Source organism: Pelodiscus sinensis, chromosome 25 (genome assembly GCF_052426305.1).
Source record: "Pelodiscus sinensis isolate ZL-2025 chromosome 25, ASM5242630v1, whole genome shotgun sequence".
NCBI lineage: Eukaryota > Metazoa > Chordata > Testudines > Trionychidae > Pelodiscus > Pelodiscus sinensis.
In genome coordinates this window covers 5632161-5659595 of record NC_143076.1, presented here as the reverse complement: position 1 = coordinate 5659595, position 27435 = coordinate 5632161, and the positions used below count along the sequence as shown (strand labels likewise).

Sequence of the window (27435 nt, the reverse complement as noted above, 5' to 3'; positions counted from 1 at the left end):
GACTAAGGCAGAGGCAACGCACCTGCTGACATTGTCCCAGGATTCGATGATCTTGGAGTAATCCAGCTTGGGGGACGAACCTGCTACCTTGGCGAGCAGCATCCAGGCTGATGCAGCATGCTCTGTTCCCACGTGTGACATTACATTATTTATGAAAGTAGAAGAGAACTTCTCCTTCTGGGACCATATGTAAAAGGCTTTGTTTAAGTAACGGCTAGAAGAAGACAGAAAAGAGACTAGAGCTAAGCACAACATTAACAAACAGCTTGTATGGGGGGCTATGTTGAGGGCCAGCAATTTTAGCCAGTTCACACTTCACTCAGCAGTCAACACAACGAAGCTGGTGATATTGCCAGCTGGTGGCTATTTATTCAAATAAAGCTCCCACTTCTCACTGTTCTGACCAAAAATCAGGATTTTCATTCTACATCAGGGATGTTAAATATTGGTTAATTGAACAGTAGATTAACCTCACAAATTCTTATCAGTTACTTGACTATTCTGTAGTCCCCGGGATTGAGGCCAGCAGCCAGTGCCGCCAGCCCCACTCCACGCTATTGCCTCTGTATCAGAGGCAGCAGCATAGGATGCCAGGCGGGACTTGGTCCACGAGGGCAACCAGTTTCAACACCACCTCCCCTCACAGACCGGCTGCCTGTCGCCCTGCACCACTGTCTCTGAAACAGAGGCAGCAGCACAGGGTGGCAACAGCCCCTGTCCAGGGGCAGCTTGAGCTCCTGGACCCGGCGTGAGTTGGAACTGAGCCAGGCTGCCTGCCCACTCAGCTCCTACTACACTTTATATGCAGAGCTGCAGCAGAGGTAGGTCCTTGACCCAGCGCAAGCTGGGACTGAGCTGGGCTGGGCTGCTGGACAGCCTGCTAAAAAAAATGTACTAGCCGCAGTGGGGAGGGAGAAGGAATGCACGTAGTCTAGAACATTAACCTATGAACTTTTGCTTATTAGTTAATCGACTGCACTATTACATCCTAGTCTACATTTAGCCCTCAAATATTTACATCTTCTCTTCCATAGTCCAATTCCCAATTCAGGTGCGCACAAAGACATGGATGTAACACTATACATTTCACATCACCGCCAAATTGCGTCCGATGTCTGGTATGCTTATTGCGAAGAAAATTTAATTATTTTTTTTGGTGGTTCTCTAGCTAATATTCATAAGCCAAGAGGAAAATAAATGTATTAAATCCTGGGAGTTTCGGGATTTGGTTTTACCCATCTCAAAGGAGAGCCCTCCCAGACCTTCTTTTGTCTGGGACCAGTCAGGTCCCGAGGGTGCTGGGCCAACCTGTTATAAAATAGATTTGCAAGCCAAAAAGGCAGCACGACCAACAGATCAGTTTTCTATTTAAAAACTATTACATGTTGTTGACTAATAAACATAAGGCTGCTTTTCATCAGTGGTGTGTCCCTGTCATTTTGTGTGACACCTCATCTCTTTCGCTACTTCCCACAGTTTTCCCCAGAAGGCACAAAGCTGCTATTAGTCATAAGACAAGTCACATATTTTACACCAGAATGAAGGGGGAAAAAACCCCCATGTATGCTGATCTCTCCAAATATATATGATTATTAAAGTTAATTGTGTGATGAGAAAAATAGTCCAACTTCCTAGCAATACACCAGTAACACACCACATGTGTCATTCTCCTATTCAAAGACCAGGGTTCAGGGAATAGGCATCAGTGACAAAATTAAAACATCCAATACGCAGGAGAACTGTGTTCACCAACTGCCAACATGGAAATAATTGGCTGTTGATTTGCAGGCCTGCTATATCTTTCCCATGAAACTAGTAGAGCAACACAAGAAGCTCAGAATATAACAATACCTACATTAGCACTGACAGTATCACTTAATAGTAACATCTTTCACCTGGGGATCTCAAAGTGCTTCATCAAAAATTAATTATGCCTCGCAACATCCCTGTGCAGTAGATATTGCATACATTTTCACTGTAAGCAGACAGAGATGCACAAAGGTTGCAATCATACAGCGAGTGGCAGAGATGGAAACAGAACCCTGAACTTGTCTCCTAGTTCTCCTACCCTAACCAACAAACAAGCTACAATTGTTCCGCAGAGCAATCAATCATCTCCTGGCATAGGGTTAGTGGGACACATTTCAAGCATTTTTCTACAAGTACAGGCATTGTAATAGCAGTACATGACTAAAGAAATACAAGTCGGGGTAGCTAACATGCGGGTCCAATAAGAATTCAAATTCCCATTTGCCGTACAACTGACCTACCTCAACTCCTGGTTTTCTGCAGTGACAAGGGCCAGGAGATCCCAGGCTAGTGTCTGGTTTCGGTCTTCATGCCTGAACTTACTATAATGTTTAATGTGCTGCAACAAAAGCTGATCAAGGCAGTCCAAGGCCTTTTCCTGAACTGAATTTTCACTGTCTATCACAACAGGAATCACACCTGTTAACCAGGCCTTCTGTATCATAACATTAGTGTGTTGAGTCTAAAGAGAAGAAAATTCCTTATTAAAAATACTTAGTAATTCAGATTTTGTAGGCAGAATTGAGGAGAATTTATATATGCTGACAGACTCAAGAAATGTTACTTTCCAATGTACTGATGAAGCACGTGAGAACAGTGAAACCTCAGATCTCTGTACCATGGATTTGCTGAGTATTATAGTCATGATCAACATAGCACAGTGTTTCTCAAAGTGGTTCGCAAGACCACTCTGAGAAACTTGCTAACTGGCCGCTCCGGTGAACTTATTTACCGGCTACGGAGCCTTGCGGCTCCCCTTGGCTCCGGTTCACCATTTGCAGCCAGGGGGAGTTGCAGGAAGCAGCATGGGCTGGGCTGCAGCTTCCTGAAGCTCCCCTTGGCTGCAAATGGCGAACCAGAGCCAAGGGGAGCCGCGAGGCTCCGTAGCCAGTAAATAAGTTCACCAGAGCGGCCAGTTAGCAGGTTTCTCAGAGTGGTTTTACGAACCACTTTGAGCAACACTGACATAGTAGTTGCTCCTATTGACCTGAGGTTTTGTAACATTTATTTACTAAAACCAAAATCAGTCTGAGCAAGGTTCCAGTAAAGCACTACAGCAGGTAATTAAAACTAGCAGTAGTGAGCTATGCCTAATATAAAACTTATGCTCTGATCTTATTTGCCTAACTTTTTGTAAAATAAAGCAGGAAAAATGCTTCAATGACAATTTGCATATTGTAATTTCAATATAACGATTCAGATTTTTCTTTCTTTTACCCGACAAGGTGAACAAACATACCAATTTGCTACATGAGAGCTATATCAGAGCTAGAAAGAGATGTGTATAACAATAGGCAATGTCTAATATTATTTACAACTATGTATAAGATACAATCTCATGTCAAAGGCAATAAAGTTAAATCAAGCTAAAGAAACTCAATGGAGAAATAAGGGGCTAATCTGTTACGTGGCCTCTCCCCTCCCCCCCGATAGAACGCACAATATTTATCAAGACTGGTAGAGCATAATTTTTTCTCCTCACCAGAAGGAGCTCTGTAATGGACTGTATTGCCTGTTTCCGGACAGAGACAGCTGGGTCCCGGCAGCGATCTTGAAGAGTGGACAAGTCTTCCGGGGTACATGGAATCACATTGTGTTTCAAGATACTCATGAAAACCTAAAATAAAAAATTATGACAACACTAAAAGGAGTTCAATGGGTGCACACTTGGCTACCAATGAAAAATCTAATCCACTTCCTATTGATTTCAATGGGAGAAGAACTGGTCCCAAGATGTACAGATAAAACTGGGGGACATAAAAACAGTAAGCGAACAAGCTTTGTAACAGCATGTAAATAAAGTCAGCTTTTCCCCTGTAGTCACAGTTTCTCTTTCTATTTGCGTGGGTCATCGTTCCGTAACAAGAGAAAGGAAAACATTCTAAAATCCAAATACAATATATTTGTAAGTCTCTTTCAAAACCAAATGCCTGTTGTTCTAAGATTTATTTTTTTTTTTTTAACTAAAGTAGTACATGCCAAAAACTGAGGCTGGGCAAAACCCGGTTCCTTTGTAAATGAGTTCATGAATTCTCAATGCACTATCCAACTAACATGCCTCAATTTATATACAGAAATTGCTTAAATTAATAGCCTACTGACATTTGAAAAGAAGCCCTATTTTTAAATGATGAAATAAGTGAACATCAATGAAAGTACTGGTAGAATTTTTGCCTGCATAATTCACTTATCAGGAACAAAGAGAGAAAGCATTTTGCAAGACCTGCCTGTATCCTGCATGAACAGCAAAACAAGGCCATGAACCTTCAATAAGCTCCATATCTGCAGATCACTGCATGAACTCATTGCAGGATGGTAGCCTACATATTTATATTAATAGCACACTCAGTGCTCAGTAGAACACATACCTGGAGCGCAGACTTCCTGACATTTGTCTTCTCATCTCCTGCTCTGAGTCTCAACATATCCATGATCTCCTTCCCTGTCCATGGAAAGAAAGACATGAGCTGCAACACAGGTAGAGACTGAAGTATCACCAGAAGACACTGATAGGGCAAATAGCACACTATGACAGGAAAGGGAATGAACAGAACAGGCAATTTCAAGCAATCTGTCCCCTGTCACATTCAGTCGCAGTTGTTAGCAGCTGGAACTTTAGGGATACTCTAAACATAGTATTGCATCCCTGACCATCTTGGCTAACAGCCACTGATAAACCTAACCTCCTTGAACTTATCCAATACTTTTTAAAATCAGGTTACATTTATCCATGATGACTCCAAGATCTCTTCCTTCTGTGTTAACGGCTAATTTACAAACTATCATTGTGTATGTTATAGTTGGGATTTTTTCCAACATCCATTACTTTGAATTTATCAACATCCACTTTCATCTGTCATTTTGTTGCCTACTCAGCCAGTTTTGTGAGATCCTTCACAGTCCGCATTTTACTTAACTATCCTGTGTAATTTTGCATTGTCTGCAAACTTTGCCATCTCACTATTTACCACTTTCTCCAGATTATTTATGAATCCTTTGAAATCCTGGTGAGGAACCTTGTCAAAGGTTTTTTGAAAATTCAAGTATACTCTATTGCAGAGATGGGGAACCTGCGGCCTGAAACTTGCCTTGATCTGGCCCACAAGGCTTGGGGGTTCCCCACCCTGCAGCACAGTGAACCAACTCTGGTGCTCTAGCCACAGCTCATCCTGCTGGGGGGTGGGGAGGGAAGAAGAGGGGAGTCCTGAGCTTTGTGGGCTGGATCAAGACAAGCCACGGGCTACAGCAGGCCCGTGGATTCTGCCTGGCAGCGGGGGATGAAGCAGCTCTGTGGACAAGAGCACAGTGAAGCTCTGTCCCTGGGTTTGCTTGTAGGCCCCATACCCACATCGCTCTCACTAGCCAGGAATCATGGCAAATGGGAGCAGAGTGTGTGGGAGTAGTGGGGAAGTGGTGCCTATAAGCACAGGGCCACGTGGAGCAACCTGAACTCTCCAGGAGCTGTGCCAGGCAGGCGATCCCATCCCCTGCCCCCTCCCACCCTGTCCCCTCTCCCCAGCACATTCCTGCACCCTACCTCCTACACAGACCCCTCCAACCCCCACCCTGCACCCCCATCCCAAGCAACTTTACTAACTGGTATATGTAACTAGGCTCTTACAGTGTCTGTTATCACCCCTGACACACAGAACAATCAACATTCCAGCACTAAAGTTTTTCTGGTGAATTGGTTTTAAAGCTGCTTTCACCTTCCAGGGCTCCTATATTGGAATTTCTTACCAAGTATACTTTACAAAGTCTCAGTGTAAAACAATTCCCCAATATGGACACAGCGTTTCCATAATTTACTGACCAGAACACAGAAGCAGCGCTCCAAGCTAGACATGAAAGTCTGATCCCGAAATCGCTAAAGTCAAGGTAAATCATTCTACTAACTTTAGTGGATTTTGGATTGGGCCCCAAATGGTTTTATAAACTGGCAGCTATTCTCTCCACTCAACTCCAGCTGTTACATGGCTTTATAATGTCAGATCCTTTTACTGGAACAGAGATAGGCTGCCTCAATTAGTAGCAACAAATTTTAGGGAAGGCCAGTCTAGGACAAACTCAACTATTGCAGGGGGAAACTGGCTAAGCTAATCATGCTCTTACCAACTGATACTGACTGAGCATTTCAGCACTGTGGACAGGGACAGTACCAAGTAGGCTGAGAAGGACTAGAAAGGGAACGAACATGATGTAGTAGATGTAGTACACATCATGCACCATAGGCTCTGTAACATGCCTTAGCCACATTGTACTCTTGGAGGAATTTTGTGCTAATAAATTAAAACTTTATCATGAAAATTTAGAAATTCTGTCTGTGATATTGTATCATTCTGCAAAATTCTGAATATTTTAATTGGTCAAAACAACACAATATAAACATGTTGATTTTGATTATTTCAGTCGATGGATGGATGGGGAAAACAGGAAGAAAGCCTCAAATTCCCTTTACTAATAGTAACATGATATGTGCTGAGCTGTCAAGTTGCATGCCAATTTTGTCATGTAGACGAGTTAGCACTAGCAGCTAGCCATGTTGCACCAAGGCATTTAACTTTATATCTTGCTTTTAGCAGTAGCCAATATCTAATGCTACAAAGAAGTGAATTCCACTCTCACACAACACACGGCCATAGGGTCAGACCAAAGGTCCATCTTGCCTTGTCTCCTGTCTTCTCATAGTGGCCAATGCCAGATGCCCCAAAGGGAGAGAATGGAACAGGGAATCATCAAGCAATCCCCCTCCCATCACCCATTCCCAGTCTGACAGAGGCTAGGGACACCATTGCTACCCATCCTGGCTAAAAGCCATTGATAGACCTAATCTCCATGAATGTATCTAGTTGTTTCTTAAACCCTGGTCTTCACAACCTCTTCTGGCAAGGAGTTCCACAGGATGACCATGTGCTACATGAAGAAAAACTTCCTTTTGTTTCTTTTAAACCTGCTACCTGTTCATTTCATTTGGGCCATCTGAAGAAATGGGCTATGCCCACGAAAGCTCGTGATACCACCTACATGTTTCGTTAGTCTATAAAGTGCTACCAGACCATTTATTGTTTTTTCTGTATGGGTACGTCTACACTAGCCCCCTAGTTCGAACTAGGGAGGCTAATGAGGGCGACCAAAATTGCTAATGAAGCGCTGGATTTAAATATCCCGCGCTTGATTAGCATAATCCCGTCCGGTCGCCATTTTTGGAAACTGACTAGCCCGAAGTAACTGCCTGCGTCTACACGCGGCAGAGAAGCGGGATTCTGAGAACTGCTTGTGTCTACACGCGGCAGAGAAGCAGGATTCCGAGAGAAACCCCTTAGTTCAAATTAACTGTTATTCCTTGTGGAATGAGGTTTAACAGTCAATTCAAATGACGGGGTTTCTCTTGGAATCCTGCTTCTCTGCCGCGCGTAGACACGGGCAGTTACTTCGGGTTAGCCAGTTTCCAAAAATGGCGACCGGCCGGGATTATGCTAATCAAGCGTGGGATATTTAAATCCCATGCTTCATTAGCAATTTCGGGTTGCTCTCGTTAGCCTCCCTAGTTCGAACTAGGGGGCTAGTGTAGATGTATCCTAACAGACTAATTCGGTTACCCCCTGAAGTTCCTAGTTCTCATGTTATGGGAATAAGTAAATAACTTTTCCTTGTTCACTTTTTCCACACCAGTCATGATTTTATAGACCTGTATCATAGCCCCCTAGTCTCCTCTTTTCTAAGCTGAAAAGTCCCAGTCTTTTTAATCTCTCTTCATACTAGACCCGTTCCAAACCCCTAATTATTTTTGTTGCCCTTTTCTGAATCTTTTCCAATGCCAATATATCTTTTTTGAGATGAGGCGACCACATCTATATGCAGTATTTAAGACATGCGTGTACATTAGTTTGATATAGAGGCAATAAGATGTTTTCTGTCTTATTCTCTATCCCCTTTTTAATGATTCCTAACATTGTTTGCTTTTTTGACTGCAGCTGCACACTGAGTGGATGTTTTCAGAGAACTATCCACAATAACTCCAAGATCTCTCTTGAGTAGTGTGACAAGGCTCCAAAGAAACCCCAGTGGGTCCAGCGCTTCCTGGTGGATTTGCTTGCCTCAGAGGCTCACAGCAGCCCACAGTTTTAGGCACCACACTCGGGGCTTTAGCTGTTGGAGTTCTTTTTATCACTGGCTAGCATATGGTAAAACAGAGAATAAACTCCAGTCCTTTCCTCTGCGTGGAAATCGGGAGGTGGGTGTTGGGGGGGGGGGGGGGGAGAATCGGGGGCCCACCCTCTACTTTGGGTTTCAGGCCAGGGCCACATGAAAGTAGCTGCTTGTGTGAATCCCCGACACCTGCGATAATACAGCTCCAAGACCCCTGGGCTACTTCCCCACACGTTCCCCAGCACCTTCCTTCTCCCCAGTTCGTCCTCCTAGTTGTGATCTCCTTCCCTCTTACTCCCAGTAGCGCTCTCCTCCTTCCTCGCAGCTGCAAACACCCTACACTGCAGGCAAGCTTCTTTTATAGCCAGTCTGAACTGGTTTTCTTAATTACCCCCCGGTGTTCTAATTGGGCTAGGCTGGACAATTAGCCCCAGCTGTTCCACTGCCCCAGCTTGCCTCTGCTGGTTCTAAACCAGCCCCTTCCTGTTACTCTGAGGGCAGGGATTTCCTTAGTCTGAAACTTATAGATCTCTCCTCCACTACTTTTGTTCTTAACCCTGTCACAGTAGTTGTAGCTAAATTAGTCCCCATCATATCGCATGTATAGTTGGGATTATTTTCTCCAATGTGAATTACTTTACATTTACCAACATTACTTTTCATTTGCCATTTTGTTGCCCAATCGCTTAGTTTGGTGAGATCTTTTTGAAGCTCTTCACAGTCTGCTTTGGTCTTATTTTGAGCAGGTTAGTATCATCTGCAAATTTTGCCATTTCACTGTTACCCTTTCTCCAATTTTAAAAAATATGTTGAATAGGACTGATCCCAGTACAGACCATTGGGGGACACCACTAGTTTCTTCTCTCTATTCTGAAAACATATCATTTATTCCTACCCGTTGTTTTCTGTCTTTTAATCAGTTATCAATGCATGAGTGGACCTTCCCTCTTATCTCATGACAACTTACTTATTTAAGAGCCTTTGGCAAGGGACTTTGCCAATTATGTTCATTTACGTGTCTGACAATTTTATTTTTTTACTATAGTTTCAACTGATTTGCCTGGAACTGACAGACTTATTGGTCTGTAATTGCTGGGATCACCTCTAGAACCTTTTTTAAATATTGGCATCACATGAGCTATCTTCCAGTCATTAGGAACTGAAGCAGATTTAAAGCATAGGTTACAAACCACAGTTAATAGTTCTGCTGTTTCACATCTGTGTTCTTTTTGAACTCTTGGGTGAATGCCAACTGGTTCTGGTGACTTGTTACTGTTAAGTTTATCAATTTGTTCCAAACTCTCCTCTAATGATACTTCACTCTGAGACAATTCCTCAGGTTTGTCGCCTAAAAAGAAAGGTTTGGGAATCTCCCTAACATCCTCAGCCATGAAGATCAAAGTGAAGAATTCCTTTAGTTTCTCCGCAATTACTTTATCCTCTTTGAGTGCTCCTTTGGCATCTTGATCGTCCAGGGTCCCCCCGGGTTGTTTAGCAGGCTTCCTGCTTTTGATATCCTTAGCAAAATGTTTATTACTTTTTGATTTTTTGGCTAGCTCTTCTTCAAACTCCTTTTTGACTTTTTGTATTACATTTTTACACTTATCTGTTGCACCTAGATAGAGGTGCAATATTTATCTGGGGAAAACCTTTGTTCCTTGTGCATTGAAGCAAGAGATATGATTAACATTATAAGCAATGGAGCTACTAGTGTTATAATCCAATTTATTCCTTCCAAAAGAAATGATAATTAATCTGCTTTTTGACAAGTGCTTCTGCCATATCAGTATAAATGAATATCAATATGTCAAGATTAAATACACTTTCCAGGGTGGTCCTTCCAGACTTACATGGAAATGGAATTTCATTAAGACTGAAAATTCCTCCCCTCCCGATATCACATGTAAGTGGAACCTACAATCTCCACAGAAAGATCTATTTATATAGCAATCTAGAAGCTAAGTACACGTAAGGGGATCTGATTGCCACTAGATACTTGCAAAACCTAGTATCAGCTAAAAAAACAAGTATGATTTTGACATACCATCAAACACTGTAGTATCACCATCTCTGGTCAATTCAATGGTCTTGAAAGTTGGAAGAGTCTTCAGTGGATGGTTGGAGGGAACTAAGAGAAAAAAAATCAGTACAGAAAAGGTTGAGAATACAAAAAGAATATATTCTCTATATTCTCTGCACAGTGGAGCAGATCACTAAATGGAGAATTTTTTGTACTCTCCTCTTCCCCCCCAGATATTTCATATATCAGATAGCTTCTCTGTAGAGAACATAAGAAATGTGGAGGAAAAGAGGAAGAAAAAAAAAAAAGAGAATACTTTACCTTCTGTGTGAGTTATCAAACTCTCAGGGTAGTTGTTGGTGTCTAGAAGTGTATGACCAGAAGCTACAGAAAGAAGAAAAAGAATCAAACGAGATAATTCCATTCAGGATTCTTCTTTCCAAAAATAACCAAGCAGGTAGTCTAAAAAAAGAAGACTACAGATGCAGTACTGGAGCATGCCATCTGGCTTTTTATCTCACCATGGGAAATTTAGCATTCTCAACACAAGAAAGTCAAACTTTCCAGACACTAAAGGTTTCTGAAGATATAACAACTGAATGTCAGGAATGAGGAATTTATTTTTTTAAATGAGTCATTTAGCAATTTGTAAATGTCTTTCAAAGTCATCTGTTTAAAACAGTCATATGGTCAATAAATCCTAAATACTAGTTTTAATGAGTAACAAGACACTTTTGTCAAAATACCTAAAGGGACCTATACACATTAGGGATGTTAAATTTCTATTAACCATCTACTCAATTAGTCAATGGTGGGAAGGGGGCGCACTATTCCTGCTGCATCTCTGCCTTTTAAATGTAGGAAGAGCCACCCACGGTTCTTCCTACATTTAAAAGGCAGAGGTACAGCAGGGAACCCGGGGCAAGCAGGGACTCAAGCAGTTCCCACTTGCTCCAGGTCCTGACTGCTGTGCCTCTGCCTTTGAAATGTAGCAAGAGCCCCATAGGGCTCTTACTACATTTAAAAGACAGAAGCGCAGCAGTTGGGACCCAGCGCAAGTGGGGACTGCTCGAGTCCCCTCTCGCACAGTTTCCCATGCTGCCCTTCTGCCCCCTCACTGAGACAGTGCTGGAGGAAACTGACTTAAGCTGGTCCCACCCAGCACCAGCTCCTGCTCCCCCCACCACCTTGCTGCCTCTGATACAGTCACTGATACAATCGACTAGTCACTTACATCCCTAATGCACAGATTTCCAATTCCTTGACAATCAGATCTTTGATCTCCTAATAATTATCTCCCTCCCCCCAAATCAAGAGATATTTAGCAGCACTGAATTCAGCTGCCATACATACTGCCTTGTAGTAACTCCTGTATGCTATCCAATGTAGTGGCAGCTTTCATTTCCAAACAGTAAGCAAAACTGGATAGTGCTTTGCTGCGGACTGTAGGTGCCTTGTCTGAGCAGCGGCCAAAGACCATATCCTGCACCAGAAACTTGTGCTTTAGAAGCTTCTGATGCTCCCCAGTCAGAGAGCTGTCCGGTTTCCTCTCTGGTAGGTCCAACAGAGCTAAGGCTACATCAAGGGCAAACACTCTGTAAGAAATCTAGGAAGAGAAGTACACAAGATTGTCCATTATGTACGTACAGGTAGTACCCGACTTATGAACAGGTTACATTCCGAACACCTGGTCATAACTCGATTTGTTTGTAAGTTGGAATACAGGCTTTTAAATGCGGCCGCGCTGTTAGTAAGCGCGGATCGCGCGTTTGTAACTTGGCGACCGTCTATATTGGGCTTAATGGGAGGTTGGTCGTAAGTACGAACGGTCAGAAGTCGACGTGTTCATAACTTGGGGACCGGCTGTATTAAGAAAATAGCAATAAGAAAAAAATACTCTTCACTACTTATACAGTGTTTTACATGCTCAAAACACAGCTATGTCCAAAAGCCTGGTATATTAAAAAGCAAAGCCACTTACCTTGGTATTATGCGAGTATCTATAAAGCCAAGCTATAAAGTGAGCATACTCTGTACAAGGGAGCTTATTCAGCAATTTCATCAGGGCTTCTGCAGCATAGGTACGATAGTCAGATTTATCTGGGACCTAAAATACAAGGACAAGGAATTTGCCAAGACCAAAAGTCTGGTTGTTTATAATGATAGCTAAAAAGCATTTCAATCTTCAGAATAAATATCAGGTTATTCAAGAAGGTAATATAGCCTAGCAGGACTGGCTACCAGTAATTTCAGCATTCTAAACTTGTCTTTATAAATGAGTCAACATACGGTCCTTGGCATGTCACAAATGCTAAAAAGCAAAGATTCCCCCTTTTTAAAATGGGGTAATATTAGCTGCCAAAGACAACTGTGAAAGCTAGAAAAACTTGATTTCAAGGATGATCCACGGACACCCTAGCTGGTCACAGGCTTCTTGTTATCCTTGTTTCCAGCTTCTGAAGTCACATCAACAGTAACTACACATGTCAAATGTTTCTTTAATTTTACTTGGCCACATAAGTAATTCCTTTGTCGCAGGATTTTTAAAATTATTGTTAAAAATGTCAATAGAAGGTACAAGCAACCGTGAACAGTGGAGTGTCCACAAGAATCTCTGCTAAGATGCATATTACACTTTGTTGTGACAGCGTGGCTCTTTAGATGTGTGTTTTCATACTGTCAATCTCAGACACTCTCAAACAGCCAATAGAAAACCTATGGTGATAATTTTCACTATTTAAAAATCTTTAAGAAAATGGTTTCTCCGTGTTTATTCATAAGCATCATATTCTATCAAAGAATAGTGCTGCTCCCTTTAGATCTGAGATATAAAAGGCAGGGATATAAGTGTGTCTGGTTAAATGATTAATTGGCAAGCAGATGTTTATTGGTTCATGCTAAGAGCTACATGCAATCTCCTCCCCTCCCCCCGTTTTCTCCCTCCCCTCCACACACACACTGCAGCTATATGTGTAAATGTTTTAGGGGGGTGGCTGGCTCAGTCTCAGCTCATGCCGGGTCCCGGCAGCATCCCCTGCTGCGGCTCTGCATTAAAAGTATCTAAGGAGCCAGCAGATGGGCAGACTGGCTTGGGTCCCAGCTCAGAATCATTAGGTATTTTCAGTGCAGAGCCACTTATTGGATAACCGTGTAACCAACAAAGTATTTGGCTACACAGTTACCAGATTACATGCAATTTATCATCCCTAATAAAAAAGACCTAAGATACCTTGGCACAGATATGCTGAAGTAAGATTCGGAGCACCGGAAAGATGACTTCCTTTAGTTCATCTACTATAAAGCTGCACAAAACAGAAACAAGCAAATTGTAACAGGCTGCTTTTGTGATAGGGAGCAAAATCTTAGCACAAGGCCATCTCCTATATTCAGAGAGGCAGCTGTACACAGAGCTTCCTTATTCCACCCCTCACTGTTAAACTTGGTTCAATGGTCTCTGTATAAACAGCACTTTTAAAATATTCTTGTTTCTAAGTGCAAGAAGAGGAAATCAGAAACAGGAGCTGCTCTTAAAAGCAACACATCGGTAGTGGTATACTAAAACCAAACTCCATGTAAAAACTAAACCTTACCCTCTTGGGAATGCAGCACAACATAACACTACCTGGGTTGGCTCCATACCTGGGCTGGTTCTATTAAGTCCACCAGCACTCAAGTGCTCAGAGCCCTCACTAGTTAATTGCAATTAAACAATCTTAAATAAAGCCAAAAACTTGAACAGCACTTTGCAAACCAGAATTAAATGTGTCCCATCTGTTCCAAACATCTGTATTCAATAGCAGACAAGACAAGGGACAGTAGTACAGGTAGGGGATGCCAAATAAAGGTGCAGAGCCTATATAAGAAAGATTCCAGAAAGGAATAGGTTTTAAGAATAGGGTTGGAAGAAATAATAGGCCCTAGGAAGATACTGCTCCAAGCATAGAGAATAGCACAAAGGAAAACAAAAAGCTAAAATGCAAAAAGATGAATAGAAAATTAAAGGATAAATTCCTAATTAATAATGTCTCCTTCACCGCACTCTGTTATGAACTAAAATCCCCAGAATTTGATGAAAGTCTAAAACAGGAGATCTTTGCCCTCCCATCCCATTTTTCAACCTTTCCCCAAAAGGCAAAATCTATGTTAGCTCTCATGACAGAAACTGAAATCGATCCTCATCCATGCAAAACAGTAGCAGAGTAAACCATAGCTATTCTAATTCTTTATTAACTAGCAATCAGGAGGGAGATAATGCCAAAGGGAAGACAATAACTTTGTATGTCACCTGATGAATTGTATTCCATGATTCCTAGCACTAATAGCTTGTGATGTAATAGAATGGGCTGTATGCCTGGATCCTTCCTCTCCTTGCAGCATGAGGATGACATTGAGAAGACGACAGAAGATACGGCGCAGAGTCTGGAAGAGACAGCCAGAATCAGCAAATCTTCAGCAACAAGAACTAGAAGAATGACTTGGTTAATAAAAGCTTCAGAGGGGTAGACAAGTTAGTCTGTAATAGGAAAAACTTAAAAAACAACAAATAGCCTTGTAGCACCTTAAAGACTAACAAAACATGTTACTGTAGTTAATAAAGTCATCTAAAGCCAGGCAGGTTCACACTGTACAATTTTCCCTAACAAAATCCAAAACAGAATATTTTAAAAGGGAGGCTACAGACAGATAGCACTTTTCTTGTATTGCGGATAAACTTACCTTAACTGATGTCATACAAGTCTGAAAAGACCTAAAAAGTTACTTTGTAGCAAGGCAATTGAGTTAACAAGGTGCATAATTTTGAGTGTAACACAATATAGAAGTTAACTGACTGAAATTCAAATGCCTGTGTTATACAGTCAGATAGATTTCTAGCCTTCAACTCTAAATCAGTTGCAACAGAAATCCACTGAATTTGAGGAAATTCATAACTTTCTCACAGAAAGCACCTTAAATTAAATGCCTTCGCATGGATGGTGCAGAAAGTACATTTTTGGTGTTCCATGCTTGCCATACTTTAGTTGTCACACTGTCTCTATTATTCATATATTTTGGCTGAGGGGCCTTGGAAAGGAGAGGTAGAAAACAGGATCCAAATTCTGAACAAATGAGCGTTAGTGGCTTCTTGGTATTATATTGCAATCCCGAAAAACACGGATACTTTCTAAGTTCAAATGAGGGGGGCTTGATTTAACAAACAAGGCCAAACTGCAGACTTGCAAAATAATTAGATGTCCCTATGAGAAAGAATTTTCTGCCAGTTTGCATTAATCCTGCTTCCCACAGTGAGTAATATTCCCACAATTCCCACTTTTGAATATCACTAAAAACCACAACACAGAATATAACAGAATTAGGGCACCACCTAGCAGGTAGCGAAAGAATTGTCAGTTAAAGTCAGAAACTGTTTAGATTCTCTGCTCTAAGATACTGAAGAGATGCAATTTTACATAACTATCCTGATTTTGATACACAATTGCCAAAATGTTTTCATTAAACTAAGGTGTATAAATACACAACAGTCATCATAGAAGTTGCAGAAAAGAGGCATGAGGAAAAAGAAGTACCTAGGCCTATCCCCAAATGGGAAACTTAAGTATATCATTAAAGTGATCTACTAAAGGGGGAAATAATTGTTCCCTTTTGATGTATAAGGTCCTGAAAGACTACGATTTTTACCTTATCTTCTGCACCATGAAGAGGGGAGCACAGCAAGAACAGCCCATGATAGGCCAACTCTGGGACATATTTTGCTTGGTTAATGTTCCTAAACAAAAGAACATGCTGAAGTGGTTTCACTTACTGCTGGATATTTATTTACTTTATTAAAGTGACCAAACATACTATGTATTAACTGGAAAGCCATATTTTAAATTCACTGATTATAGTTTCTATGTAAATCTAGGAAGACCACACATTCCAAATTTATCTAGAGAAAAATCAGTTTTCATTGTAACATCCAAAGAATATTTCTATCTAATATATTCACTGCTTTCTCTCTCCAAAACAATGTATAAATATTAAAAAGTAACAGCTCACATTGTTCCTGAAAACTCAAATTCACGCACTGCAGGTTCAAAGCTTGTTAACTCAACAAAGATCTACAAGGTAAAAAAACAAAGAGGGGAGGTTATGTGAGCGGTAGTGGTGATGGTGGTAATGGGAAGGGGCGAGGATGTGCCTACATACCCGAGTCTCAATAGTTTTAGTTACCTGCATGCAATTCAGCACACAAAGAGGTTTCTCTTTCAGAGAGAACTTGGGCAGAAGTCTTAAGAAGTTTTTCAGGAGGAGAAAGATGGCTTCACGAATTTGAAGCAAGTCACGTGCTGAAAAATAAATCTCTTCTTCTTGATCTTCCTCCTCTTCAAAGATCTCATCCATCTAGATTGGTAGAAGGCAGAACATCATTTATCATAGCTAAAATTGCCTTTTTTCCTTAGAAATCAGAAACTCTTGTTTGTACTATGCAGAAATTCTGATTAGCTTATGTACTTGGTTAATAGTTAAGTAGGACTGGAATTTGTATCCAACATATCAAACATGTTCTTGCAAAAGATTTAATGGAATTTAGTATTACTAGAGACAGGATGTGACATACAGGGAAATGTCACGGTTTATTTCCTTCTGAGAGTTTACCAACTCCTCCCCCTCTCACATATACACCACCCCTGCAGAACAAGGGTTGGGTGTCTGAATACTGATATTGATCTACACAAAGCCAAATACCTAAATTCCTAGCTCTACCTACTCTTTTCCACTGTCTGGGTATGTCTACACTATAAAGTTAATTCGAACTAACAGCCATTAGTTCGAATTAACTTTGATAGGTGCTACACATACAAACCGCTAGTTCGAACTTAATTCGAACTAGCAGAGCGCTTAATTCAAACTAGGTAAAACTTATTCTACAAGGACTAATGCCTAGTTCAAATTAAATAGTTCGAATTAAGGGCTGTGTAGCCACTTAATTCGAACTAGTGGGAAGCTAGCTCTTCCCAGGTTGCCCAGGTGGCCACTCTGGGCCAAACCAGGGAAACTCTTCTGCCCCCCTCCCGGCCCCGGAGCCCTTAAAGGGGTACGGTCTGGCTATGGTGCTCGTGCCAGTTGCAAGCCTGCCAGCACCCAGCCAGCAGACCCTGCACCTGGCACAGCACGAACCAGCCACTCACTGCCACCCAGCCCTCTGCCTCTTCCCAGGACCAGGCTGGGGGCTCCCAGGAGCCTGCCCGGGGCCACAAGAGGCGGGCACCCGCCTGGTCTAGTGTGGAGATCATGGACCTCATCCAGGTTTGGAGGGAGGCCTCCAATGTCCACGACCTCTGCACCAGGCACAGGAAAGTGGCCATCTAGGGCAGGATAGCTGCCAGCCTGGCCACCAAAGGCCACATGCAAACCCAGGAGCAGGTTTGCATGAAAATCAAGTTGGTCCAGTGAGACCCCCGACACTGAGCTTAGAACATAAGAACGGCCGTACTGGGTCAGACCAAAGGTCCATCTAGCCCAGTAGCCTGTCTGCCAACACCAACAGCAGCCAACACCACGTACCCCGGAGGGGATGGACCGAAGACAATGACCAAGCGATTTGTCTCGTGCCATCCATCTCCAGCCTCTGACAAACAGGCCAGGGACACCGTTCCTAGCCCCTGGCTAATAGCACTCCATGGACCCAACCTCCATGAATTTATCTAACTTCTCTTTAAACTCTGTTACAGTTCTAGCCTTCACAGCCTCATGTGGCAAGGAGTTCCACAGGTTGACTATGTGCTGTGTGAAGAAGAACTTTCGCTTATTAGTTTTAAACCTGCTGTCCATTCATTTCATTTGGTGTCTAGTCCTTCTATTATGGGAACTAATGAGGAACTTATTGTTATGCACCCTCTCCACACCACTCATGCTTTTATAGACCTCTATCTTATCCCCCCTCAGTCTCCTCTTTTCTAAGCTGAAAAGTCCCAGTCTCTTTAGCCTCTCTTCATATGGGACCTGTTCCAAACCCCTAATCATTTTAGTTGCCCTTTTCTGAACCCTTTCCAAGGCCAAAATATCTTTTTTGAGGTGAGGAGACCACATCTGTACACAGTACTGAAGATATGGCGTACCATAGTTTTATACTTCCCCTGGCTTCCCCCTTCCAGCTCCCTCATCCCAGGTTTCCCCCTCCCCTCTCCCACCTCCTTCGCCCAGTCTCCCGAGAGGTTAATCTCCCCCCACCACAGTTTTGTTAAATAAAGAGAGTTTCTATTTTTGAACACACGTGTCCTTTATTTTTTACATCAGGAAGGGGAGCTAGGGAGGGGTAACTGGAAGGAGGTGACGGAGGAATGGGGCACGAGCCCCCGATGGGGAGGACTGGGGTGGCTCTGTGGGCTCCTCGGGGGGAAGCTCTCCTGCAGGGCCTCCTGGATCCTGACAGCCCCCGAATGACCCCCCCCCCGGATAGCAGCCTGTGGCAAGTGCAGCCAGGCTGATGGCCGAGTGCTGTGATGTGCCGAGTGTGGGCACTCAGGGCACTCCAAGACAGGATTGCTTTGCTGTCCCTCATCGAGGTAGACAAGTAAGCGGGGAACCCTGACAACTGTCTGTCCGGGGTGGGGGTCAGATCCCTTTAAGCACAGCCCTCGGCTAGCCTGAGGCAGCAGCTCCACACTCTAAGTCCTGGTTCCGGCCAGCCTTAACTTCGGTTCAGGGTCCACTCAATGTAGACATGCTAGTTTGAATCAGCAAAATGCTAATTCGAATTAGTTTTTAGGTCTAGATGCACTAATTCGAATTAGCTTAGTTCCAATTAACTAATTCGAACTAAGTTAGTTCGAATTAGGGCTGTAGTGTAGACGTACCCTCTCTCACCACAACTCTGCCCTCATATTCCTTCATATTTTTTATGTCCAGGAGTCAACTAAGCACAACAAAAGTTTTAGAAAAGCTAGAACTTTTCAAGAGGTACACTCATATGCACTTCATAGGAAACCGCAAGTATTTAGCCCTTAGTCTTCCATCATTAGATTAATACAGAAATCTGAATACCCTTCGTCCTTCAGTCCTACTAACATACAGGTCTTCTAAATATACAAGACAGCTTCAGGTTGCACTTATGATTAACATCATTACTCTCTCTACTGCTGGATGTGTTAATATGATGTTGCAGGACAGGACGCTATCTTCTATCACAATCCACTCATCAGCAAAAAACCTGCCAGCTAACTTTGCATGCCTGGCTTTTTAGAAATTTGTAATGATGCACAAAGTTACAAGAACACTGCTTGATTTCAAAAAACAACTTTGAAAGTGCTGAAAGAGAAGTGAAGTCTCCTTTTGATTTCAAAATGAAAGCAGTTTCCCATTGAGTTATGAATTAATAGAGAGCATAAGGTTCTGGATCTGAAGGTACTGTATGATCATCATCTTACATCAAAATTCTCTTTCCTGGTTGGCCTTCCTTTCTTATTTCTTCTTGCTTCAGCCTGAGACCTTTTGGCATGGTCTTTTTTTCTTTTCCGAGTCAGTTCAGATTCCTGAGGCCAGGTCTTTCCCAGGCTCTGAAGACATTTGTCAAACATCACTTGATGGAACACCTGATTAGCTACACTGCCTGCCCAGAAAAAAATACAAAACAAGTCAATATTTAAGTTTCAAAACAAAACTACAAAAACATGAACAGCATAACATAATGTAGCCATCTGCTCCACTAGTTTGCAGTCTGATGGTTAGAATACATGTACTATCCTGGTGCCTTGAGGTTCAGAAAGTGAAAAATCAGTATTTAAATTAACAAAATTCAGCTACATCTTCAGTTGGGCTACGTCTAGACTGGCATGATTTTCCACAAATGCTTTTAACGGAAAAGTTTTCTGCTAAAAGCATTTGCGGAAAAGAGCGTCTAATTTGGCACGGACGCTTTTCCACAAAAGCACTTTTTGCGGAAAAGCATCCGTGCCAATCTAGATGCGCTTTTGCGCAAAAAAGCCCCGATCACCATTTTCACAATCGGGACTTTTTTTGCGCAAAACAAAGCTGAGCTGTCTGCACTTGCCCTTTTGCTCAAAAGCTTTTGCCCAAATGGGAGCAGCATAGTATTTCCACAAGCAGCACTGATTTCTTACATGAGATCGTCAGTGTTCTTGCGGAAATTCAAGCGGCCAGTGTAGACAGCTGGCAAGTTTTTCCGCAAAAGCAGCTGATTTTGTGGAAAAACTTGCTAGTCTAGACACAGCCTTGGTATTAATAAAATAGAACAATAAGCCAATCTGGAATTTACTGTTATAAAAAACAAAAACATTTTGAACTAGAGTGCATAGGAGCCTTAATACACAAAAGGATGCTGCCATACATTCAGTCTACTAGAAAACTTCAATTACTCTCAATATTAATCAGATAATTTTGCTTCCAACAAAGCATTAGTGAGCAGAATCCTCACAATCCACAGAACAGATACCGCACAAGAACTGGCAATACAATCATCTCCTAGTGAAGTTCAATCTCCATGTCACATTCAAGTCTCTCTGCTAAAACTGCCAGTGATGGAGACAGACTGATGAAGATGTCTGACAATTAGGATATGGACTCAGAACATCACATATACAGGTTGAACTTCTATGGTATGGGACTCTCTGGTCCAGCAACATCTGTGGTCTGGCAGGCGGACCACAGACATTGCTAAATGAGAGAGCCCCAGCCTCAGAGGTTGCCAGCAGCTGAGAACTCAGCCAGTCTGGCAACCTGCAGGGTCAGTGGCCTGAAGGCAGTGAGCCTGACTAGCAAGCTGACAGCTAGAGCAGAACGGTGACTGGGGGGCGTAGCGCTCCACTGAGCGCAGCAGGCTAGCTGTGGCCCTACTGATGGGGAGTGGAGCTCTATCGGCCAGGCCGGGGGCAGGGAGCCAGCCAGAACATGGCTGAGGACCTGGACTGGAGCCCCACCAGCAGGCCAAGGGCAGCACACTGGCGGGGTTGGCAGCCAAGAGGTGAATCCCGGAAGAGATCCAGTCCTGACATTCCCGGTCCGACAACTCCCTTGTTCGGGACCACTCAGAACGGAGGATGCTGGATCAGGGCGGCCCAACATGTACCATCAAACTGCTAATATCATAGCAACTTTCCAGCACTGAATATCCACGCAGCTACAGAGGGGAACGGCTCAATAGCCATTGTCTATCCCACTTAACATTTTTATGAAAAAGGGACTGGTAAAAGCACGCTCAGACAGCTTGAGTCAAATTAACCACACTAGCAAGAACAGAAAGGAGGGATGCCTCTACTTACCAGGGATTTCAAGCAGTAAGAAATACAGCCCAGCAGCATGGAGACCATATAACCGCTGCTGCACATTAGACTTTTTATTCTGAGCCACTTGGACAAAGTGATACAATACAGCCACAAGAGCTTTGTGAGAGAGATTGTTCTCAGCAAAGAGGGTCCAGATATTCTGAGACAAAGCAGAAAACTGACAATGAGAACTATGTTAACTCACACATCAATTCCCCTCTGAGGCCACTTCCTATCATGGCCACTCAGATCAAAAAGGTACAAAGGGTTATGATGCTGGTTTCAATGAAAAACAGATACAGGCAGTCCCCGACTTACGCGGATCCGACTTATGTCGGATCCGCACTTACGAATGGGGCTTTTCTTGCCCCGGAGCTCACGGGCGGCGGGTCGCCACCCGTGTCCTCCGGGGCAAGAAAAGCTTCTCCCGGTCTCCCTGGTCTGCTGCGAGGGACTTCCCCTGCCTCCCTGCAAAACGGTGAAGAGTTCGCCCCTCGCTGCGCCGTTCTGCCCCTCTCCACTGGCAGACCCGTCACAGCCCCCCGACAGAGTACCTCCTGGTACTCCGGCATATCCGATAATCCGGCACCTTTGGAACCCAGGTGTATTGTATTTGTTAGTTATTACAGTGCCACGGGACTACTAGTCTGTAATGTAAAAAAATTATCAGCTACCATTAAGATTTTGAAAAAGGGCCCTTCTGTCCATTTGCCCCACACATATTAAATTGTTTTAAAAAGTATCCCTTATCAGATGTATATTATTTGAATAGTATTGTATAAAATATCAGTTACTGATTTGGAAGTCAAAATATTTAATTACTAAACTACTACAGAAAGATGGGGTGAGTATGAATAGTTAGAAAATATAACAGCTACATCTTTGCCACCAAATAAAGAGATGGATAATTTCCAACATACTTCAGTGGTCCCATAGTCCTCGGAAGCAAAAGAGTAGAGATACTTGTAAAGTTGTGTGAATGCATCAAGCCCATCTTCTGTGATCCCTTCTTCTATTCTGGAATCCAGGGGTTCTGTCTCAGTGAAGTCTAGTTCCCAGACTGTGTCAACCCAGGCTAGGAGACAAGGGGGGAGACACAGAACACACAGTAACTCAAAAAATACAAAACATACTACATTTATATAGAACTATTCATTTCAAGCACCTTGTAAGTGGTAGCTAAAAATATGAACAAGAATCACTTCATTTACCACTCAAAATGTGAATGAAGGAACGTGGCAGTTGTTGTTTATAAGTGTAAAACAGTTTAGGATAGGAGTACCTGCTCTTTGGGCTGCCATTAACACTGAAATGATTCTGAAAAAAATCCTTTAGAACAATCAATCATTTAAAGAAAAATCTCTCTTACTTTGACTTAAATGCATCTATTTAAACTTCAACACAGAATAAAGTCTTCCCCACACCAAATCCCACTCTTCCCCAAAAACATCCTTCCACACAAACCTCTCCTTGAACGTCTGTTAACTCAGGAACCTTACCAAATGGGAAGAAATCCTTCTTGATTAACCATTCATCAGGAAAGAAGCCAATTATTAGGGTAAAAAAAGGACAATACCTTAGATTACAGAAATATAGGGCTGGAAGGGGCCCTAAGAAGTCATCAAATCCATTCCCCAGCACTAAGGAAGGATCAAGTACACACAGACCATCCTTGACATGTGCTTGTCCAAATTGTGAAAACTTCCAATGATGGGGGTTCTACAACAAACTTTTCAAGTCTATTCCAGAGCTTAACAATACTTACAGTCAGAAACATACCCAATTTTTAACCTTTCCTCATATGTCAGGTTTCCTAAACTTATCATTTTTGTTGCTCTTCTCTGGCCTTTCATCTTTCTCTTGCTCCTAATATATTTAAAGAATATCTTTTTATTGCTTTATCTTTCTTGCTAGATGTAATGCATATGTGTTAGGCTTTCTGATTTTGTCCTTACATGCTTGTGCTATTCTTTTGTACTCCTCCTTCACAATTAAGCCAAGTTTCCACTTATTGTAGGACTCCTTTTTTATTTTTAGGTTATTAAAGAGTTCCTGATTGAGCCATATTGGCCTCTTATTATGATTCTTATATTTGCTTCACATCAAGATAGCTTGTAGGTGTGCCTTTCAATTGCTGAATAATTATTTCACCGAGGTATCATCTTCACACTCAATTTGTTCTCCTTATTCCTGACATTCTCAAGGATGTAGCTTTCCAAATATAAGCGACAGTACAATTAGACTTTTAATGACTAAAATAAAGATGATATAATTCAGATTGACAGGATGAAAATCTGTCCTTGTCTACACCTTTATAATATGTAGCTGGTATCATGAGCTTTCGTGGGTACAGCCCACTTCTTCAAATGACCGGAGTTCAGCTATCCCTGAACCTTTATAATAGTTTGTGAAAACCGTCCCCAGCAGACCACAGGCTCCCGGACTGAAGCCGCAGCCGCGGCGGGGTCCCTCCCTCTGAGGCTTTGCCAGAGCAAAGCCTCAGAGGCTCTGCTCCCCGTGTCCCTTGTCTGCTGGGGAGGGGGGGGCGCAGCTAGTGTGCTTCCTCCCCCCCCCCCCCAGCAGACCAGGCTTTTGTTTTGGACTCTGGGGCAGAGCAGCTGGGGCGCTGCCGATTGGTCCTGCAGCGCCCGCTCTGGGCACTACTGGACCAACCCGGCAGCACCCCAGCTGCTCTGCCCCAGGTCCTGATTCAGCCGCTGCTGGTCAGTTTCAGCAGCGGCTGAATCAGGACGCCTGGGGCAGAGCAGATGGGGTGCTGCTAGGTTGGTCCAGTAGCACCCAGGAGCGGCGCTACTGGAGCAACCCAGCAGCACCCCAGCTGCTCTGCCCCAGGCGTCCCCAAGTCAGCTTCTGCTGAAACTGACCAGCGCTGACTACAGGAAGCCCCAGGCAGAGTTGCTCTGCCCCGGGCTTCCTGGAATCAGCTGCTGATCAGTTTCAGCAGCAGCTGACTTGGGGACGCGTGGGGTTCTTAAGTTGATTCTGTATGTAAGTCAGAACTGGCGGTCAGTTTCAGCAGCGGCTGAATCTGGACGCCAGTTCCGACTTACATACAGATTCAACTTAAGAACAAACCTACAGTCCCTATCTTGTACGTAACCCGGGGACTGCCTGTACTGTTTTATTAAAAATATTTAATCTGTCAAACTGCTGAATAGTTTCATATTAGTACAGTAACTTACGCCAGATTGTAAGTGCACTAAACACAAGAAAGACTGAATACTAGGACAATTGTCTGAAGAAATGTATTTAATACAACTGAATATTGGAAGGTACGTAGGAACAATTAAAGGGTTCTACTTTAAAAGAAATTACTGCCCTTCCCTGGTGGATTTGACTAAATGTTGTAGATAGAAATTCATTATACTCTTGGGTCTCGTTTATATACCAGTTGAATGACAATTGGTTTTGCCAGTATTTCACAATAAACTTTTAAAGAGAATTTATAATCCAGAGCATATTAAAAGTGCTCAGTTCAGTTCCTAAAACTTGTGAAAAGAAATGAAATGCCACATGTAGCTTTATAGGAACTTTTTAAAAAATGATATATTAAAAGGGTATAAAACATTTCTAAGATTAAGTTGGAAGTATTTTACTTAAACTTTCATGTACTTGAATAGCTGCTGTAGATTGGCAATGATGCTACATTAGGTGCTATTTTTACTTGTTGTGGAAGAGGGCAGATTTACTATTTTTTTTTTTTTACTTTTTCTACATACTGCATTTTGATGTTCGTAGAGCTGGGACTGCTTCTAAGTGAGTTAAATACATTCCAATATGCTTTCTTAAAAAACTACTCCATAATAGTTTGTCAGTGATGATGACAATGTCTATGCTGATAACCTCACACCAGCTGAAGCTCTGTTTGGACATACAGATGATGAGGAGGAGAACTCCAGTTTTGAAGGATTTTAGCTCTTGTGTGTTAGCTTGGTTGCTGATTGAGCTAAGGTTGTTGTACTTTTAAAGTTATGGTATTTTTGATACCATATTGTTTTTGTTGACCCCCTTTTGCACTTACAGAGCTAGGTTATTGTTTTTCTTTGAAATAAATATTCATGTAATTTTATTGGTATCTATCTTCATTTTTTACATTTACCAGTAGCTGCCTCATTTCCTACCCTAGGCTTATACTCGAGTCAATACTTTTTCCCAGTTTTTTGGGGTAAAATTAGGTGCCTCGGCTTATATTCGGGTCGACTTATACTCGAGTATATACGGTACATTTGATTTGCTGTTGGTGAACATTTCAGCAAGAATGCCAATTTAAAATTTGGCTCAACTTTTGTGTTTGTCTTATTTCTTTAAACACAAAGTCTCATATGAACAGAATTACTTTTATGACCACCCCTACTCCCCCACCCACACACACACAGCTAAATTTTGCTCTAGAATTCTTATGGAAGTTTTCCATAAGACTAGACACACTAGATGCACATAGCCTATTGGACTTAGGGACAACTTCTGTTGTCTATTACTGATAATTATGTCAATAAGAAATTAGTACTGTACATATTAATGTAATTCTCAATAAGTATCTTATGAGGTCCAACAGAGTTTTCCAAACAAAAATGTCGATAAATATTAGCTGCAAAAAGGAACAACATCACCTTACTATTTTTGAAAACAACACATTCTGCAAGCTTCTGAAATACAATGAGCTAGAAACAAAAGTTAAATCAAACAGCTTGGGTTATCTATGAAGCTAAGCAGCTTTTTATTATCCACAGAAGAGATCCAGCACAGCTTTAAGATCCATGGTGTTATGAATAACTAGCAAACTACAGCAGCACCCTGGCAAACTAGCGAGCAAGGGGTTTTCGATAATGGAACAAAAGCTCAGTGTAACCATCAAAAGATGAGATTCCCAATCTATGCAAAAGGGGGGGGGGGAAGCGCTCTGGTTATTAAACCCTGAGCTCCCCATGAAGCAGGCCAGTATCACAAGATGTATACTGCAGAAGGACATAGAGAGGGTCAGCAGCACAAGGCATAGAAGCCAGGCCCACGCACAAAATAGCTCTCCCTAGGACAGTGCTCTCCCAGCTCCCCTGTGGAAATTGGGCTGGGGGGGGGGGGAGTGATAGGATGGGATTTGTGGGTCCTTGTCTGGCCCAAAAGAGGAAGCAAGCAGCACCCCCAGCCCCTTGGGATCCCTCTTTCCTTCAGCCCCCAGGTGTCTCCCTCCCCTCCCCCAGCCTCTTCCTCCCCTCATCTCCCCCTCCTTCAGGCCCCCCGCCATCCCCTCTCCTCACCCCCCCCCAAGATCCCTTCTTGCTTCAGCCCCCTCCCCCACCAGGCCCCCCCACTCTTTCAGGTCCCATCGCTGTGGTCCCCTCCCCCACCAACCTCCTCCTCCCCCCACAGGGACCCCTCTAACCCTCCCATACCACCCCCTCATTCTTCAGCTCCCCCACAACCGCCTCTTCCTTCAGCCCCTCCCCCTCTCCCCCCACAACCCCCCCCTTCAGCCCCTCCCCCTCTAGCCCCCCCACCCCCCTCTCCTTCAGCCCCTCCCCCTCTAGCCCCTCCCTTCAGCCCCTCCCCCTCTAGCCCCCCCACCCCCCTCTTCCTTCAGCCCCTCCCCCTCTAGCCCCCCCACGACCCCCTCTCCCTTCAGCCCCTCCCCCTCAAGCCCCCCCACGACCCCCTCTCCCTTCAGCCCCTCCAGCCCCCCCCCACGACCCCCTTTTCCTTCAGCCCCTCCCCCCACTCGCCGCTTACCCGCACTGACCGCCCGCAGCCCCCAGCGCTCCGCGGCCCCCTGCGGCCCCTCAGCCCCCATCTTGCCTGTCCTCGGCGCCGCCGGTACCTTCGAACCAGCCAATCCGCGTCGCGCCCTGACACCGACCAATCACCGCCCGCCGTCTGCGGGGGCCGGGGATTGGCTGGCCGGCTGCGCCTGCGCGGGGCGCTCACAGCTGAACCAATGCGCTTGCCCCGGGGGGTGAGGCC

General features: G+C 43.4%; 1 protein-coding gene across 1 annotated transcript in view; it reads right to left on the bottom strand.

Moving 5' to 3' along the window:
* Positions 1–27348, bottom strand: part of NCAPD3 (non-SMC condensin II complex subunit D3) — a 53937-nt gene extending 26589 nt beyond the window's left edge. The window contains exons 1-17 of the mRNA XM_075916399.2: positions 27205–27348; positions 22380–22534; positions 21457–21619; positions 19606–19787; positions 16409–16579; positions 16235–16296; positions 15875–15962; positions 14484–14617; positions 13428–13500; positions 12180–12305; positions 11552–11804; positions 10520–10582; positions 10223–10306; positions 4398–4471; positions 3512–3646; positions 2271–2491; positions 23–214 (exon numbers count right to left, since the gene is read on the bottom strand). Of these exons, the coding sequence (XP_075772514.2) occupies positions 23–214; positions 2271–2491; positions 3512–3646; positions 4398–4471; positions 10223–10306; positions 10520–10582; positions 11552–11804; positions 12180–12305; positions 13428–13500; positions 14484–14617; positions 15875–15962; positions 16235–16296; positions 16409–16579; positions 19606–19787; positions 21457–21619; positions 22380–22534; positions 27205–27265 (2237 nt within the window). The 5' untranslated portion in view covers positions 27266–27348. The remainder of the gene's footprint in view (positions 1–22; positions 215–2270; positions 2492–3511; positions 3647–4397; positions 4472–10222; positions 10307–10519; positions 10583–11551; positions 11805–12179; positions 12306–13427; positions 13501–14483; positions 14618–15874; positions 15963–16234; positions 16297–16408; positions 16580–19605; positions 19788–21456; positions 21620–22379; positions 22535–27204) is intronic.
* Positions 27349–27435: the final 87 nt, after the last annotated feature.